This window comes from Penicillium argentinense (genome assembly GCF_028826775.1).
Source record: "Penicillium argentinense strain IBT 30761 chromosome Unknown utg000009l_segment0_segment0, whole genome shotgun sequence".
Taxonomy (NCBI): Eukaryota; Fungi; Ascomycota; class Eurotiomycetes; order Eurotiales; family Aspergillaceae; genus Penicillium; species Penicillium argentinense.
The window spans coordinates 1070159-1087381 of NW_026622668.1; the positions used below are offsets into that span (position 1 = coordinate 1070159).

A 17223-nucleotide genomic window follows, 5' to 3' on the forward strand; every position below is an offset into this window, starting at 1 on the left:
AGCGATCTAACATAATCCCCGCGATCACCCAATTGGCATCCCGCTGACTGGGCTTCGCGTGCAGTAGCACCTGGGCTGACCTGGACAAAGCGCGCCCTCGCGGTCATACAAGCTGGGGAAAGGTCCACACTGGGCGGAGTCTCCCCAGCCGGCGGAGGACCTTATCTGAGCGCTGCAGCTCCCTCGTCTTAGCAGCGACGCGGTATCACACGCACGCTGTCACCCTAGTTGGCACCAAGCGCACATCGAACCTTCGACCTGTTCCTTGTTCCTGACCGCATCTTTGTCTTCCCTGCGCGACCCTAAGTGGCTATGCGAGAGGCTAGCTAGGGTCTGCAGCAAAGCGAGCGACAGTCCAGATCACAATCTTCTTGTATTCCTTTTATTTCTCCCTCCCGCAGCGCGTTTGAGCTCGGCAAATTCCGTCTCTGTTAGCCGCGTGCGATCCGAGCCGGCTACGGATTGATATACGGGTGTTTCTGGTGAGACAGTTGCACCGTCAAGCTTTGGGCAGCCGCCGAAGTTAGGCAGCAGAGCTCCTCACACTGGTGTCACTCTGGGACCTTTTGGAGCTCGGGTTCTAGACACGCTGAGAAGCTTACCAAGATGCCGGTAAAACGGAGGGGTAAGAAGGACACGCAGGTCAAGTCAAGGCCGCAGTCAAGGGTGGGGACAGAGGAACATCACGAGCAGCCATTGGGTGAAGGAGCTGCCTTCGAGGTTATTGTTCTGGTAAGCATCCGACTCGCTCATTGCTTGTTCCAAGGGGGGATCACGTGTAGAACAGTGTTTCGTCGGTCCATGATCCATGTCATTGTCCTCGTTCTTGTTTCACGGTTCCCAAATATGTGAAATTGGCCTCGGGTTCTGACAGGTGGTAGCCTGTCATAGCGCGTGACTTGCACTGGGAATATCAACTAACACTCTCCAGGGCCCAAAAGGTGGACCCCGCGAGGACCGAGTGACTGGCTTGCTGGTACGATCGACCTCGACGGGCTGGTCTCCGGACTCCGTTGTCGCTGTGGATGCGGGAACCCTTCTTGCGGGGATTGTTCGCTTGCTGAAGCGCGATATTCAAGGTGCCAAAAATGGTGTTATTCAGTCTGGACCGTTTGCGGGCCTTGAACTTCCCTTCAAGACCGCTGAGGCCAATGGAGCGTATGTATTTCGAGACATTATTGATGCAGTTCTCATTACGCATCCGCACCTTGATCACATCTCAGGCCTGGCAATCAACACGCCGATTGTGGAAGCGGGTAATGGGCCGAAATCAGTGGCTGCTCTCCCTTCCGTGATTGCGGCCATTAAAAACCACATGTTCAATGATGTGATCTGGCCGAACCTGTCGGATGAAGATGGTGGTGCAGGTCTGCTCACATACAACCGGTTGGTAGAGGGTGGAAATCCCAGATTGGGCACAGGAGATCTCAGGGGTTATGTTCGGGCTTGTCGTGGCATATCAACCAAATGTCTGTCCGTCAGTCATGGACGATGCAAACAGCGATACCATGCCGAGACTGCGATGCATCACAGGATTAATAGTACTGTGTTTACCTCGCATACCGATCATTACATGCCCTCTCGTGCAGTTTCCATTGACCAAAATGATCAAAGGTAGGTGAGGATCTGCTTTACAGCTTTGCGGATGAGTAGCCGGCTAACAAGATATCTAGCTTCTACTCTCCTTTGCACTCCCCGCGTCTCGGGGCTGCCAATAAGGAACCTCCAATGGCAACCGTTGAGAGCTCTGCGTTTTTCCTCCATGACAACAATAGCGGAAAAGAGATAATCATCTTTGGCGACCTCGAGCCGGACTCGGTAGCCCTTGAGCCACATAATCGCCGTGTCTGGCAGACGGCTGCTCCGAAGGTTGTCTCCGGTACTCTCCGTGCTATCTTCATAGAATGCTCCTACACCGACAGTGCCCAGGACGCCTACCTTTATGGTCACCTGTGCCCAAGACACCTTATTGCAGAGCTCAGAGTTCTCGCGAAGCTAGTGATGGAGGTGCGTGAGGGTAGAGGTGAATACGATATCTATAATCCACCAATGCCCTTCTCAAAGCGCAAGCGGAATAGCGCTCCTACCTCTGACCCTACCAATTACGCCATTCCGCATGCGATAAAGCGAACACGCAGCGCAGCTGGAAGAGCCGAATGGGGATCATCGAGAACGTCTGACCCGAACTACTATGATATTGATCCGCTCGAAGGTGATGAGGAAATGCCCTTCAGTGCCGCTCCCACCTCAGTTCAATGGGCTAAAGCAGATCCTCTTCCGTTGGCGGGACTATCTGTATACATTATTCATATCAAAGAGACTCTCAATGACGGGCCACCTCCTGAAATTGAGATTCTGCACCAGCTCCAGCAACAGGCTGCGAGTTCGCGTCTTGGTTGTCAATTCTTCATCCCGAACCCGGAGCAGGGTATTTTTATCTAGCTGAAGTTGGTTAACTGCTGGCGTTTTGGGATTACATTATCACTGGACTCGGCGCATTCTGTGGACTTTGACATTTACTATTAGTCTTGGAAATAGAGAAACTACTTTCTCAGGGTAGGAGAAGCAAATACGCAGAATATGAGACGGTATTGTTTTTGACAGGTAATCATTCAATCGCTTCACAATAAACATAGACATGAAAATGTATAAAGCCAGGAATACAAAGCGCGCCTCAATAACTTAAGTAGATTGTCCCTCCTTAGCCTTCGCAATAACATCTTCCCAGGTAGACTCTTTAGCAGATGGGGTCCGCAGACCTTTTGCAGCGAGAACCTCCTCGCTGGCAGCTGGGTGCTGGGCCGCTGGTAAATCTAAGATAGCCTCTCCATCTCTAGCAAAGTCGATCAAATCTTCCTCTGTTCCCCATTCACCCATAGCCATAATGCCGATCGGTACACCGCTATCAGGAGCATATCCGGCAGGACAGTTGATAGAAGGACAACCAGTAAAATTAGCCAGCCAAACATACTCCATGTTTCTCACGGAGGTCTTGCCGTCCGAAAGGCCACGCGAAAGATCGGCCTCGCCGCCATCAATGTGCCATCCAGGGATGGGGGTGGTAGGAGAGAGAATCATGAGACCGGGGTGTTTCTGGAATAGGTGGGAAAGGTGTGTCATGAGGAGATTGCGAAGGCGCTGAGCTGCGAGGAGATCTTGTGCAGTGATCTGGTACATTCCCATTGAGACGAGGACCTTGTTTGGAGCTGTGAGTTGGCGAATTTGGCGGGCATCCACACCTGATGCAATCTCTGCCATGATTGTCAAGACGTGTGCGCGCTGGCCTTCGGGGAGATATGGGATGGTGATGTCGATGACCTGGTAACCGTTTTGACGGTAATAGTCGAGTGCTGTATCGAAGACTGCGCGGACGGGGGATTCGGCTCGATCTATCCATTCACGCATGATTCCAATCGTCTTGGGACGCTTGCGGTCCGATGGCGCTGGAACGGGCTTGGGAAATTGCGAAGAGATTGGGTCTTGCGATTCTGGGGCTGGAGCTGCCATGATACGATATGCGAGAGCGAGGTCATCAATGTTTGATGCCATGGGACCCAGAACACCGACGGTGGGAGCGAGGCTCATCGACGGAGCCCCAGATACTCGTCCGTGGGTCGTTTTCAGTCCCCAGATGCCACAGAACGAGGACGGAATGCGAATTGAGCCGCCGCCATCTGCGCCGAGCGCGATGGGTACCAGCCCGGCTCCAACAGCGTATCCTGAGCCGCCCGAAGATCCTCCGCAATAGTAGGTCTTGTTGTGGGGGTTACGAGGAGTACCGAAGTTAGGATTGTTGTTGTTAGTATCTGTAGAACGTTAGAAATAAGGCGTGACGACAAAAAAGTTTGATAGTGTCGTACCAAGACCCAATTCATGCATAGTGGTCTTTCCAATGACAATAGCTCCCGCATCCTGCCATTGCTGCACGCACCAGGAAGTAGCATCGCTCCCAGCTTTGAAGTCCAATTTGGTTCCCAATGTCCGCTTGTAGCCAGTGATATGGACCTCATCCTTGACTGCAACCGGAATACCGTCGAGAGGGCCCAGTGGTTGTCTCTTCTGGTATCGCTCGGTTGAAGCCTCTGCAGCTGCCCGGATTATCTCTACTTGAGATTCGAGAAATGCAGTTGAGTGTTTGCCGGCAGGTTGGGTGTCGCGTCGAACCAGAGGAAGAAGTCTCTCTACGACCGCGGTCGGGGTCAACTCGCCCGACACGTATAGCGCATGGTAGTCGGCCGAAGTGTAGTAGCCATTCGATCCCTTTCTCTTCGCAATGGTAGGTGCCTCGGTATCGTTGGAGCCATTGTCGACGGGGATCACGGTTGGATCGTAGCGGCCGGGGTATTGATGAAGATGCGGGATTTCGCGAATAACGCCGAAGCCAGCATTGCGCCAGAAGTGGCTTTGAATAAAATTGACATTGTGGATCCTGATTGGGGATAAGCCATTAGCTGCAGTTCAAGGAGCTAGTCAGGGTTGCTGTGAGCTTACAAGGTCGCGCCGATTGCCAAGGGTATGCCTCGGAAGATTGGAATAGACTGAGTCTCATTTTTGTAGGGCACTGAAGGACCCTCGCGAGGAGGCGGGTAATTCAAAAACGGTTGCTTGTCGGAACTCATGTTGAAAAGACAGCTGAAATCAGAACTGGAGCTCGAATGCCGCAAGATGCGGAGTTGGCGATGATGTTTTGGAGCAATGATATCACATGCCTGGACCCACTTTGATCAAATGTATATTTACTCCAAGGTAGGCGCACTCTACGCAGGTTCTTCTTTCTAGTAGTTGAAAGAAACACTTAATGAATTAATTTTAACGATAAATCTACAGGCGCAATTTGATATTGGCCTTCTGCATACCCAACGCAAGACCTGTGAGAATCGCCATGTAGGCGACGAGGATGACCATGGCCAACGGCACATTGAAATCCAAGGTCGGAATACTCAGATTTACCACGCCCGTCAACAGATTGGCGATCAAGAAAATTGCCAGTCCGCTGTGATTGAATGCATTCAGCACCCGGCTTGTCGCAAAGGATGTCCTTTCTGCCTCGGCCTCCTTGCTTTCCGCTCTATGACCAAGAGGGAAGAATACGGTTTCGACCGCACAGAACATAAGCAGCTGCGCGCTGTTGAAAGCCGAAACCCACAGTACATACGGCATATTTGCCAACCGACGCGACACCAGAATTCCTGCACCGTAGCCAAATGCATGGGTGGAGTTGAAGAAAAAGAAGGTCGACCAGAAAAGCACTTGCAATGTCAGGTTGACAAGCACTGACTTGCGAGCTTGCTGGGTGTTCGTGGACGACGAAGTTCCTCGCGGAATTATGCGGGTTCCAACGCCACGTCCAGCTAGGAAAATCGCCAGGTATCCAATGAAGGAAAAGATGCCTTCGCGGTTCTTGGAGATCAGATCATCACCACGCGGCGACACCAAAATGAAGCCCTTAAGGTCAGTTGACTCCAGAAGGACCTGGTAGATAATCGCCATACCAATCGCGAGCGCTTCATAAGATGGAATGAACACAGTCAAAGAGTCAAATATTTCCACAAAAGGGGGTAGGAAACTCAGAGTGAAGAAAAAGTTCCAGTGAACCCCATACTCAGTTACATGCTCGGCATAGTCCAAGCCCTTGACGCTCCAGAGCCGAATTAGGCCAAGCACGAGCAGAGGAATGGAATGGCGAACTGAACCAAGCAGCCTTTGTGAAAAGGCAGCCTTGGCTGATCGCGAGGCTCGGCTCTTCAGCACCGCGCGCGCAGAGACCACACCTGCGGAGAAAACGAAAGATCCCACGCCCATGTCCATCAACGAGGTTCCCCAATTCTCGACCTTTGCGAACCGGCGTGGAAACACACGAAAGTCCACAGCGAGAATAGCCACACAGGTGACAATCATCATTGCCGCACGGTATGTAGACAGGAATGGGTGGATAGGCAAGGACTCTGCATGTTCCTTCGCTGTTTCATCGTTGGCATTTTGTTTGCGGGGAGGCTTGGCTTTCGGCGTTGGGCGTATAGGATGGTGGGTCATGAACAGCAGGACTGCCGGCGAGATGAGAAAGATGTTGAGGAGGAGGGGTGCCGACGAGTAAGCGGTTGTCGCGAACAGAATGGCCAGAACATTGAGCAGGAAGTCCGTCAGCAGAGCTGCGGGACCATACGGCGTGAAGAAGGATAGGCGGGACTGTAGCGCGGACCACAAAAGGACGGAAGCCTATGCAGATCATTGTTATTAGAATTTTGCTTGAACTTGAAGGGGGAGGGCTAGATCGCTAGATCGTACCGGCGCGACTAATGTCACCGCGTTGATATCGCCAATGGTGCTTCCGGAGAGGTTCGAGACGAATGCCTCTTTCCGAGCTTTGTAACTCGGGTCCATTTTGAGGTTAGACGAACAGGATCACCGTAGATCCTGCGTATCCATCGGCTATCGAAAACCACATCCGAGATTGGAATTGGAGGTGGAGGAGCGCGGAGGTATAGGTGTCCAAGCTCCGGGAGAAAACACGGTGGCAATCACCTGACCTGACATGTACATATGTGGTCGTCGGAGCTCCATCGCCAACTAACTTACCGATCCGCGCAACCCTGACTCACGCAGCCCGCACGGCTTTACTCGCATTTTCCAGAGAGGGACTCTTCCGAGTTCTCGATTCTTCTATGGCATCACCCAGATCGGATCCCGGTCAGATCGGATCCGGCCTGGATCCTGCAGTCGGTGCAGAAAACTGACTGCCAAAACCAGTTAACGCTGGTTGAAGGAGCTTGGCCTGCAATTTAACCTTGCCATTGCCGTGTCACAGGCATCATGATTGACCCATGATGCTCGTCAGGCTGGGTCAATCAGGTCCAGGCAGAAGACTAAGCCGAGTCTTCGACTCGCGAGAGGGTCGGGAATCTCGGGACAACGTTCGTCGCCGATGCGATTGGCGGCTGGAATCCCTTACGAGCAATCTGGGGAACGACTCGAAGAATAGTCTAGTTCCTGACGAGGCTGTCAGTTAAGATTACTCTTCTCCTGGACCTTACTTGGAAGGTTGGTTGCGTTGCGGATCACAATCCTCCGCCCATCTGGGAGTCATGGCCTTGGATCTGTCCAGGCTGTGTAGAATCTGCTTGCACTGAAGAATTTCTACGGTTGGCCTTAGAGTCGATCAGGAATCTTCATCGAAACATCGCCGAAGCCCGTGCAGTGCCACTTTGGGTGTCCAGGAAGGGCTTTGACAAGCGAGACCTGAGGGACGCCACAAGGCTGCGACTGAACCGGATCGTAATGACACGTCCGCCTTCTCCAATTGGCCCGGCTCGGCCGTGTATGGAGATCAACTGTGCCAGGCGTGCATTTCCAACGCCATTTCATATCCTCTATGACATTACCTCCGCGCCGAGTATCGAAGTGCAATTTCCCTCACTCGCCCCGCCATTTCACGGATCCGCAGTGATCGGCCTCGAGTGGGTGTCTAGAAAATGTCTTCTAGTTCTATTTTTGGTGCGGAGTGGTTGGCCTAAGCCCTCACAGTAAGTATCGAGAGGTACCGATGGCATCTGTAGTTCTAGGGTATGGCAGACGTACCGGTGATATGGTGCGTGGTAAATTGGGAACAATCTTGATTCTGCCTTCCAGGGATAATTAAACCATCCGACGAACTGGATACTTAACTGGATACTGATCTACACGGCATATCTGCCTTCGCCTTTTTCGTTTCTTTTCCTTACGTATTGCGATCCCGGGCTGCAGGCCCACCCTCGCGCCGTGGCGTTGCTACTGTTGCTATTAGGGCACGCTCACTGCATCCGCGCCTAATGAAGGTTACATTTGAGCCTATCATCCAGCGTGGTACAGTAGCTTGCGTAAGCCTGTAGATATCCAATACAAATGATCGGTATTTTGTTGGGACTTGGACCTTGTTTAGAAGAACGTCGACTGAAAGTATGCCAAGAGAACATGAGCAGAAACTCCATCTGGGAAATTTGCACTATTGATGTCGTAAGCCTTATAAATCCTCTGGTGAGTGTACATCGCTCCTTAAGCGCTTCATCGTCAGTACATAGCACCTCGGAGAAGGCACCATAGGGTAGGATGAGTAGTTCCTGTTTCTATTGATTCTACTACATGCATGTTGACTCGGGTTTTCGCCTCTTTGACGACTCAGGCAACAGGGCGCCAGGCTGGGAATATCGCAGGGGCCAAGTATGCATCTGCTGTGGCCATGTTAATTGCGCCAACGAGAGCCTGATCAATTTTGACAATGAGAGTGAGGTTGGGCCAAGGCCAGGTTCACCTTGGGGGAGGGGGGTTGGAGACGGACACGGAAACCGACGAGAATTCTGGAATCTGCCAGGCCGTAGCGATTGGGGTACCCGTTATTGAATGGATCACTAGGATATCTAAATTAAAAGCAATCACAAAAAAGGAGATGTTGGATGTATGTACTCGAAGGCTTCTCTTCGTGCAAATGGCCAATCGGATAACGATGGGCGGGCAGCGCCCTATACTAGTTAAGGCTGCGGTGTCGGAGGGCGTATCGCACCGCAACAAGCTGCTTCTAACTGCTCCTGACTGCCTCCGGCAAGCGCATCTGCCCACAAAACGGAGTCGACGGGGCCGGCGCAAAGCCCGGAGACACGCTATGTCCATAGCTTAGGGGTACCCACAGGGTTCGTGCGGCTCTCTGCTGCTCATTGGCTCTCTGGGGGTCTGCGCCCAGCCGTTGGGTGCGTGCCGTATTTGAGATTGCTGTGTTGCTTGGGGCCAGGCTCTAGATGCCAGCGACGATCCGGAGAATCTCACAGAATGAGTGTCGTGGTGAAAGGAGACCTTTTAAGGCACTGGATCCCTGGGAGGCCGTTGCCGTCGAGTCCGCCCACACCGAAGATCGCAAATCGCAGTAATCGAGTAGTCTGGCTTGTTCTCTTCTGGGCTCTTTCTGTCTCTTCCCATTCGTAGTTCGAGCCTAAAAGCATCCCGCACTATCTGCTTCCTGCTGCTCTACCCCTGCTCGGCCCGGTAATAACCAGGGGGCCGTCCGCACGAGGTCAAACCAACCCCAAAATAATATCAGATCGTCTCCCTGAAGGCTTTCTTCCGGGGAAAGTGGTCATCTCCGTCCCTTTATGCTGAGCGTTTTCCTCCAGCGGCCACTGCTAGACCCATGGTCACCAGCAACGCCTTATTTGCACGAGGCGACTGGGTCAAGGAAGGTCAGGCTACCGTATCTGGGGCCTGCCTCACTTTGCTGCCCCGGCATCTCGACAAATCATGAGTAGTAAAGGCGGAGGGCCTCCCAAGAAGCGTGAGTCTCGCTCGGGGACCCGAAAAGTCTCTACTTTGTCCGCTGAGCAGCTGGAACGGAAGCGTGCAAATGATCGAGAAGCCCAGCGGTCAATCCGACAACGAACAAAGGAGCACATCGAACAGCTTGAGACCCAAGTCACCATCCTGCAGGCCCAGGTTGCCGAAATGCGCCCTCAAAATGAACGATTCAATGAGCTTCTGCAGCGAAATGCTGTCTTGGAGGAAGAGGTCGGCCGTTTGAAGCACCTGCTGGCCTACGGAGGGCGGCCGTCGATTGCTGGGAGCGACGAGCAGGTTGCTGCTTCCTATAGGAGTGGATGGACCTTTGACGAGGATCCTGGAAATGCAGCGTCAAGCATACCGACCACCGGCACGATCCTTCCCTCGTCTTATCTCGCTGGCACGTCTCATCCTCCATCATCACGACTCTCTCGAACACCATCGGCCGTTTCAGTGTCGAGCCGATCGTCCCATCCACACGATTGGCAACAATATGCAACTGCGCGGTCGCCATCTCTTGGCGACACCTCAGAGTCGGAGTTCTCGGCTCGTATGGAGTCGTATATGATAGACGGCAACCTGCAACCGGGATCGCGCCTGGCGCCTCCCCCTTCGATCGTCGTCGCAGCGCCACAGATCAGCTTTTCTGGCACCGCGAGTCCAAGCCAACAGCCGCCCGAGTCGCGCATTTCCCAGATCTTCCCGGCAAGCCAGAACCAGAGACCGTGTCACGACACTCTTCAATCCTCTACATTGCCATCGATCGATCATACCGCTCCTGCCTTCGTCCCTTCTCAGCGAACAGTCTCGGTGTCCAAGCCCAACGTCAGTGCCGCAACCCAACCATCGCTCGCTCAATCGTACCCCACTTCAGCATCATCTTACCAAAATCCCCTAGCAGGGCAAAGGGAGCAGTCGTATCCCTTTCCTTGGGAGCCACAGTCATGATCAAGTCTGCAGTTTGATGGCTGGTTTCTGGCGGTGGTGCCTGAGTCGGCTCTTAGCGTTGGGAAATGGGATTGAGGGCCCTCCGTGGCGCGGAGTATGTTCGAGGTCATACTTCGGTCTTTTCAACGGGGCACAAGTGTTTCTGGGCAAGCTCCATGGTCCGCCCGAGCCATCTCGGCTGGGTTGTTGCTTGAGAATGAAGTGGAGAGGATCAACGCGGTTCGGGTCGAAGCCACCCGGAAAATGTCAGCCGGTCCGGAAAATCACAACTATACCGACCCAACATGGACGGACTTCAACATCCCGAAGAGACAAACAATATACGAAGGAACCAGCAATTGATGCTGGAGTCTTACGCATGAATCCACAGGCGTTAAATAGGGAGAGGCGCCTGCTGGTCAGGTTCTCGAGGATTTGAAACCCGGCGTGGAATGCGCCACACGGAGTTATTGCCGTTTGAGCCATTTTAATTACTTCTAAATGGGTCTAGGAAGATCAGGCATGATTTACGAGTGAATACATGCATCAAAATAAGTTGCGATCCGTTCGATTGTTACTGTGAAATCCAGTACTACCACTCCACGACCCTTCCTGCCCACTAAGACATTCGAGCTGGTAATCCCTACGTTGATCTCCGATCTGTCTTCTGCCTTATGATCAGTATATCCAGCAGAAATACCATGCAATCTATACCCAGTCAACTACCCAGTCACCTACGCGATCACAAGATCTACATCCTCGACCATTTCGGGTCTTAAGTCAAGCAGGTACTAGTACATGCATCAAAATTCTAAGGTAGCATACATGTTTGACTTTCAATGATGCATGGGTAGCTCAGGTTACACTAGATACCGGAGGCGACTATTGGAGCGGTCGCTTAGAGAGGCGCAGCAGGAGCAATGGCAGCCGCCAAGCTACTCTCGGAGCGATGTCCTGCAGTGGGGCCGCCCGCCATGGCTGTGCCTGATGCCTGCTGGCCGCGGCTATTTAAGGTCCACCCCCGCCGAAAACAACATCACACACATTCATCACAAACACCATGGAGCCCCTCAAGATCCGAGTAAGTGGCGAGTCGAGCACCATCCGCCTGGCCGAACAGGGAACTCTTCGACTTACTGTCGAATCAGAGGGCTCCCAACTAGAAGTGGTGTCCAAGGAGGTCATTGCGAGATCGAATGAACTCAGCGAACTCTTCAAGGCACTGTCTCCGAAGGCTCCAGATGGCACTGCCACTGCAGATGCGGCCGTCACCAAAGTCGCCTCTACTTTCCTTCGCACGAGGAACTACACCCCCCGCAACCGGGACAATCAGCAATTGCCCAAGGTGTATCAAGCGTCCATGTCCCTCAGCGTCGTGTTCCGCGATATGACCAAGCTGAGTGAGGTCATCGGCCAGCTTGTGGGCTACTCGAACGTCGAAATCATTGCAATCGACTGGAGTCTGACCGACGCTACGAAGAAGTCCCTGGGCTCCCAGGTGCGCAGAGAGGCCATTCGCGATGCGGTGCGCAAGGCAAAGGACTATGCCGAAGAACTTGGTCGGGAGATCTACGCGGTCGACGTCATGGATGGAGGACAAAATGCTGTCGCATATCATGCACCAGTTGGAGGAGGACTTTTCGGCTCTAATACATTTGGAAAGGGGCGACAAACAGGAGGTAGTCTTTTTGGTTGTGCCTCTGCTAGTGGCCCGAGCAATCCAGCTCCTGAGCCGTCACCGACACTGGACTTGAGCCCTCAAGACATTCAACTTACGAGCTCGGTGAGTGTGGAGTTCCAGTCCGTTCCAGGAGAAGAGCGAAAGCAATCTTGACTGGGCCTTTTTCCTGAAAATTTTTGACTATCATTCTTGTTTGATAACCCCGCGAAATGTATATAATCAACCAAATTGTAATCCAAGCAAAGGTTCATCCGCTGAATCTACTTCGAAATCAAATCGAACCAGATCTTCTTTGTAGGGAATAAAATATGCATGAGTGACCCTTGATCATTCGATTAGCTGCCATATTACTTGCACAAGTGTTATGCCGATGCACATGGCCTATAAGAACTAACCTTTCGTGCTCACTGCTTGCTTGATATGCGTCCAACGCAGTCCGATCCTCATGATAGCTCACCAAGGCATACTGATATCCTTTGCTCTTCTCCGCAGGCTCCGTAATAGAGGGCCCACCAACAATGAGCCTTTGGTTCTTTACGCAGGGTAGTGACTTGAGCGTCTTGATTTGCGTAAGAAACTCGTCTCGGGTCGTGACGGCGGTGTCTGCCCGAAATTTAAACAAGACTGTATCGAGGTCAGTGGCAATTCAAATATATTGATCAGTCACTCTTGCAAATTACCGATGTGGCAGATGGTCATATTAAAGTACTAGTGATCACAACTCCACCAACATCTAGTGTAGGCGATTTGCGACTCTTTATACCGTGGCGCCCCAGTGACGGAGTCCCTCCGTAGAAGGCGGGAGCGGCCCGCGGTTGGAGCGTGAGAAGTGGCGGGTGCCAACGGAAGAACTCCGCAGATTTCTTCCACGACAGTCGTTCGTCCTCTTCTCGCCCATAAAGACGTCTGCAGCCCAAAAAATGGATTCTCCACGCCGGAGTAGGAACCGTGCGGCCTGTCGAAGGTGCCAGCGCCGAAAAATCCGCTGTGATGGGGTTCTACCGCAATGCGCTTCATGCAAGAAGGCAAATGTGGCTTGCGTCAATGACGGCAAGCAGGAGGTCAATCGCTCGTGGGTTCTATACACCACGATCGGATGTTTACAAGCATGAGCTAACTCGGTGCTAGGTATATTGCAAATCTGCAAAAACGAGTACAATGGCTCGAGTCCTTAGTCCGTGAAGAAGGGACTACCGCCGATCTTGAAGATGGTCCACCAGATTCGATGGACCTTTCACGGCTTGAGCCTACCTATGAAGAAAACCATACATCCATCTCCCTCAATTCACCACCTTGCCAGAATGGACAGCGCCAAGGGCCTATGGAGGACCCTCAGCCACCGCGCACGTCAAGACAGGCTCATGAAATCGGGCTAGTGTCATTATCCTCTGGCGGCGAGCCGAGGTATATCGGTCCCTCGAGTGGCTACTTTCTTGCGAACCTCGTATTTTCTAGTGCCGGCCGACGGACAGGTCCAGCTGGAAATCATGGCGGCTCCAATGACCCCATTTCATTGTCAGCCGAGCTGTTCAACAGCCCTGCCTCACTACCTAACAAGAAAGAAGATGCCGTTGAGTTGTCTTCGAAATACTTCACTTCCGTCCATTTTCTCTACCCGTTCTTACACGAGCCATCCCACATGCAGCGATTGGAAAGTATGTACACCGATGCGGACCCGCATCCTTCCGTCGCTTTTCATGTCTACATGGTACTTGCCATAGCAGCATCGGATCTATCCCGGCGATTCAGACTACGACTTCCCGCCGAAGGCTATTACACCGCAGCCACACAACACTTTGAAAGGGCCTGTGCTGAAGGCTCTCTGGAGGGGCTCCAGAGTCTACTTCTGCTTATGGTTTACGCGCTCCATAACCCATCTTGCGGGATCAACATATGGAGCTTGAACTATCAATGCCTGGGTGCGCTGATTGACTTGGGTCTGCAACGCGATGTGCGTGCATCACCGGCATTTCCGATATCCTTTCTAGAGCAAGAGATGAGAACTCGGATATTTTGGGTGGTCTATAATTTTGATCGAACACTGGGGACAATGATGGGTAGGCCAATCGGAGTTCGAGATGAGGCTTGCGAGCTTCGGGTGAGTCAAAAGGCACAACGGTTTTTACCATGAGCTACCTGCTGACTGTCATCAGCTACCATTTGACATCGCTGATCAATACCTCGCCGAATCCGCTGTGCAAGAGAGGACCGGAGAAAGCCCACCTTCTCACATGACATATTCGATCCACCTGTTCAAGCTGGCGCGGATAAACTCCGAGATCAAATATGTCATGCACAGCATCAGCAGAAACCCACCAAGATATGCATACCCTCCGGTCGTCGACATATACCAATGGCAAAAAGATATGATCGACAATCTCGGGTCATGGTTGGCGGATATCCCACGATCAGCTGGAATGCAGTCCATTGCGAAGATCTGCGAGAATAAATACCATGAGATGATGATATTGATTCTCCGACCTAGTCCCGGCATCCCAGAGCCCTCGGACAATGCGCTTGCGAAATGTTTTCAGCACACGGTGGAGCTACTTCGTGGATTTGGAGATCTGTACCGACAGGAAGCGATGTTGTATAGTAGACTCGTCGTGCATTCAATATTCCTTAGTGCACTCATCATGCTCCATATGATATGGCGACTTCCCCAAATTGCATCACAGGTTCATATTGACGATCTGGTGGCCGATACAGGCATCAGTCTGAATATTCTCAGCAGTATCGGAGAGTACTGGGCCGAAGCCAGGCGGGCGCGTGACTGCATTCATGAACTATCTGGTGCCACCATACAAAGATTGATCAAATTACGAAGCCTTGACAAATCTCCACGAGCAACGAGAACACAAAGGGCAGGTGTGGCACAGACACCACAAAGCAGCACGGCAAACGAGTTGTCTGATCAGGTGGATTCGGCAGTGGACATCACCCCATCCATGACCTCTCTAATGGATGACTGCGGCTTCAATATGGACGGTACTAGCTGGTTGAATGATTCGATTTCAGGAGGTTTTATGGATTTTGCTGGGGTGCCGGACTTTGACAGTCTTATGTGGGAAGTATTCAACAGTACTTGAATATTGCCTGTATTCATGTCAGTTATAGCAATATATGAATTCTCGGAATCATAAGAAAGATATAGAATGCATGATAAACACTGAACCGTATAATGATTAATCCGGACGCACAATCCTATCTAGCCTCTGCCCCATCTCGTCCGAACTCGCTATCGGCAACGCCCCGCGCGGGACGCATCCGCTTCCCCAACTTTCTCCCCGCGTACTTGAAAAGAAGCTCAACAACTCCATACCAACCACAACTACGCCCACAACTAATTCAACCCTGCAAAGATAAAATTGCAGACTAATTCCAAAAGGTTGCTCAAGATGGCCACCGAAACCCAACCCCAGCAAATGCACCTAATAAATCACAAGGACCTGGAATCCTTCGTCCAACAAATCCTCATCGGAAACGGCACACCAGAAGAAAGCGCCGTCATCGTCTCCAAGTGCCTCGTGTCTGCTGACCTTCGAGGCGTCGACACACATGGCAGCAACCGGATCCCCAGCTACATGGAGCGAATCCGACAAGCCGCGCTGAACGCAGCGGCAACCCCGACCCTTTGCCAAATTACGCCGGTCGTCGTGCAGATCGACGGACACAATGGGTTTGGCTTCGTCGCTGCGCATAAGGGCATGGAGCGGGCCATTGAGATGGCAAAGGACTTCGGTATGGGCATGGTCTCGATCAAGCATTCGAATCACTTCGGGATGTCGGCGTGGCTGGTTAAGCAGGCCTTGGACGCGGGGATGATGTCGCTTGTGTTTACGAATTCGTCGCCTGCGCTACCTGTTTGGGGTGGGAAGGAGAAGCTGATGGGTGTTTCGCCTATTGCGTGTGGTGCGCCTTCTGGGAATGAGGCGAGACCGTTTATTCTTGATATGGCGCCGTCTATTGCCGCTCGCGGCAAGATTTACAAGGCTCTTCGGCGGGGTGAGAAGATCCCGAATGACTGGGCTCTTGATAAGGATGGGAACCGGACGGATGATCCGGCGAAGGCGCTCGAGGGTGTTATGCTGCCCATGGGGGGTCCTAAAGGTTCAGCATTATCGATCATGATGGATGTCTTTTCGGGCGTGTTCTCTGGGGCTGCATTTGCAGGCCATGTTACCAATCCTTATGACCCGTCGAAACCAGCGGATGTAGGACATTTCCTGGTTGCTATCAGGCCGGATTTGTTTATGACGATGGAAGAGTTCAAGGAGAGGATGGATTATCTTTACAAGCGGGTTACTGAGTCTGAGAAGATGGCTGGGGTGGAACAGATCTATTTCCCTGGTGAGATCGAGATGATTACTGAGGAAAAGAGGCTTATGGAGGGAATTCCTTTTGCTGCGGCAGAAGTCGCGAGCTTGAATAAGGAGGCTGATCTGGTAAAGGTTGACCATCTGAAGGTACAGGGATAGTGCCTGAGATATTTTCCTTCTCTTGTACATATGACTTGGACAAATTATAGCACAAGTTTAATACATACCAGGCTTTGAATAAGCATTGTAATACTTGCATGCGTTTCTCTTCTTTTCTACTGTGTAGAATGGTGTGAAGCTTGACAAAATCGAGGATGCCCTATCGAGAACCGGCAGAATCCATGGCCAACAGCTTACCTAGATAACGCCAGTTTGAAACCCCGCGGCGGGTGTAAAGAAACCTTAACGATACACAGTCCAGAAATAGTGTCACAACAATTGAATTATTGTTCAAGGAACCTCCCGTATAAGACAGAAGCTAAGAACCGGGGGGGGGGGGGGGGAGCGGGGGAATTGCAATGATCACAAGGTATTGTCTCTGAAGAAAAACGGCAGAGGTCCCACTTTACAGTCAGAGGTAATAATAACAAGAGAAGAAAATGTTGAGTCACAAAGAATAAAAGGGGCGGGAGAAGAGGGTAAGAAAACGAGGATAAGAGACATTAAGCAAAGAAAAAGGAAAATGTATTCTTAACAAAGGAAATGAACATGCTAGATATTAATCAAAACATCCGGCGGATGAAGAAAAAGCTTCGCTTCATGCACAGAATGGAGAGAACAAAAGCAGGGTATCACATGGTTATCAAAACAACCTTACTGCTCTTTTCAGGTGAAGGATAAAATGAAGCATTGGAACAGGGCAAAGCGGGTTGGAATATTGCCTTTGCCTTTGGTGGGGGCGAAGTCGGCCTAATATAGACCGCCTCGTCTTGTCTGGTCTGGATAACTGTTCCGGGTGGTGCGAGATAGATGTAGGTTCGCTTTTCGATTCGGTAGAGG

General features: G+C 51.8%; 8 protein-coding genes across 8 annotated transcripts; 5 read left to right on the forward strand and 3 right to left on the reverse strand.

The window, feature by feature from the left end:
* Nucleotides 1-606: 606 nt before the first annotated feature.
* On the forward strand, nucleotides 607-2442 carry pdeA (3',5'-cyclic-nucleotide phosphodiesterase PDE1; the record flags this gene model as incomplete). The annotated part of the gene is made up of 3 exons (XM_056620493.1): nucleotides 607-732; nucleotides 932-1614; nucleotides 1674-2442. The coding sequence occupies 3 exons, from the start codon at nucleotides 607-609 to the stop codon at nucleotides 2440-2442; spliced, it is 1578 nt and encodes a 525-aa protein (XP_056471299.1).
* A 240-nt stretch (nucleotides 2443-2682) lies between these two features.
* N7532_008002 (amidase) lies at nucleotides 2683-4619 on the reverse strand (the record flags this gene model as incomplete). The annotated part of the gene is made up of 3 exons (XM_056620494.1): nucleotides 2683-3806; nucleotides 3861-4429; nucleotides 4492-4619. The coding sequence occupies 3 exons, from the start codon at nucleotides 4617-4619 to the stop codon at nucleotides 2683-2685; spliced, it is 1821 nt and encodes a 606-aa protein (XP_056471300.1).
* A 202-nt stretch (nucleotides 4620-4821) lies between these two features.
* Nucleotides 4822-6381, reverse strand: gwt1 (putative GPI anchor biosynthesis protein Gwt1; the record flags this gene model as incomplete). The annotated part of the gene is made up of 2 exons (XM_056620495.1): nucleotides 4822-6216; nucleotides 6286-6381. The coding sequence occupies 2 exons, from the start codon at nucleotides 6379-6381 to the stop codon at nucleotides 4822-4824; spliced, it is 1491 nt and encodes a 496-aa protein (XP_056471301.1).
* A 2880-nt stretch (nucleotides 6382-9261) lies between these two features.
* Nucleotides 9262-10245, forward strand: N7532_008004 (bZIP transcription factor; the record flags this gene model as incomplete). Its single annotated transcript, XM_056620496.1, has 1 exon — nucleotides 9262-10245. The coding sequence occupies one exon, from the start codon at nucleotides 9262-9264 to the stop codon at nucleotides 10243-10245; it is 984 nt and encodes a 327-aa protein (XP_056471302.1).
* A 1039-nt stretch (nucleotides 10246-11284) lies between these two features.
* Nucleotides 11285-12058, forward strand: N7532_008005 (SIMPL domain-containing protein; the record flags this gene model as incomplete). Its single annotated transcript, XM_056620497.1, has 1 exon — nucleotides 11285-12058. One exon carries the CDS (start codon nucleotides 11285-11287, stop codon nucleotides 12056-12058), a length of 774 nt encoding a protein of 257 aa, XP_056471303.1.
* A 66-nt stretch (nucleotides 12059-12124) lies between these two features.
* On the reverse strand, nucleotides 12125-12604 carry N7532_008006 (Dabb family protein; the record flags this gene model as incomplete). The annotated part of the gene is made up of 3 exons (XM_056620498.1): nucleotides 12125-12227; nucleotides 12301-12529; nucleotides 12586-12604. The coding sequence occupies 3 exons, from the start codon at nucleotides 12602-12604 to the stop codon at nucleotides 12125-12127; spliced, it is 351 nt and encodes a 116-aa protein (XP_056471304.1).
* A 221-nt stretch (nucleotides 12605-12825) lies between these two features.
* N7532_008007 (uncharacterized protein) lies at nucleotides 12826-14994 on the forward strand (the record flags this gene model as incomplete). The annotated part of the gene is made up of 3 exons (XM_056620499.1): nucleotides 12826-12977; nucleotides 13034-14003; nucleotides 14059-14994. The coding sequence occupies 3 exons, from the start codon at nucleotides 12826-12828 to the stop codon at nucleotides 14992-14994; spliced, it is 2058 nt and encodes a 685-aa protein (XP_056471305.1).
* A 309-nt stretch (nucleotides 14995-15303) lies between these two features.
* On the forward strand, nucleotides 15304-16383 carry N7532_008008 (Ldh family oxidoreductase; the record flags this gene model as incomplete). Its single annotated transcript, XM_056620500.1, has 1 exon — nucleotides 15304-16383. One exon carries the CDS (start codon nucleotides 15304-15306, stop codon nucleotides 16381-16383), a length of 1080 nt encoding a protein of 359 aa, XP_056471306.1.
* Nucleotides 16384-17223: the final 840 nt, after the last annotated feature.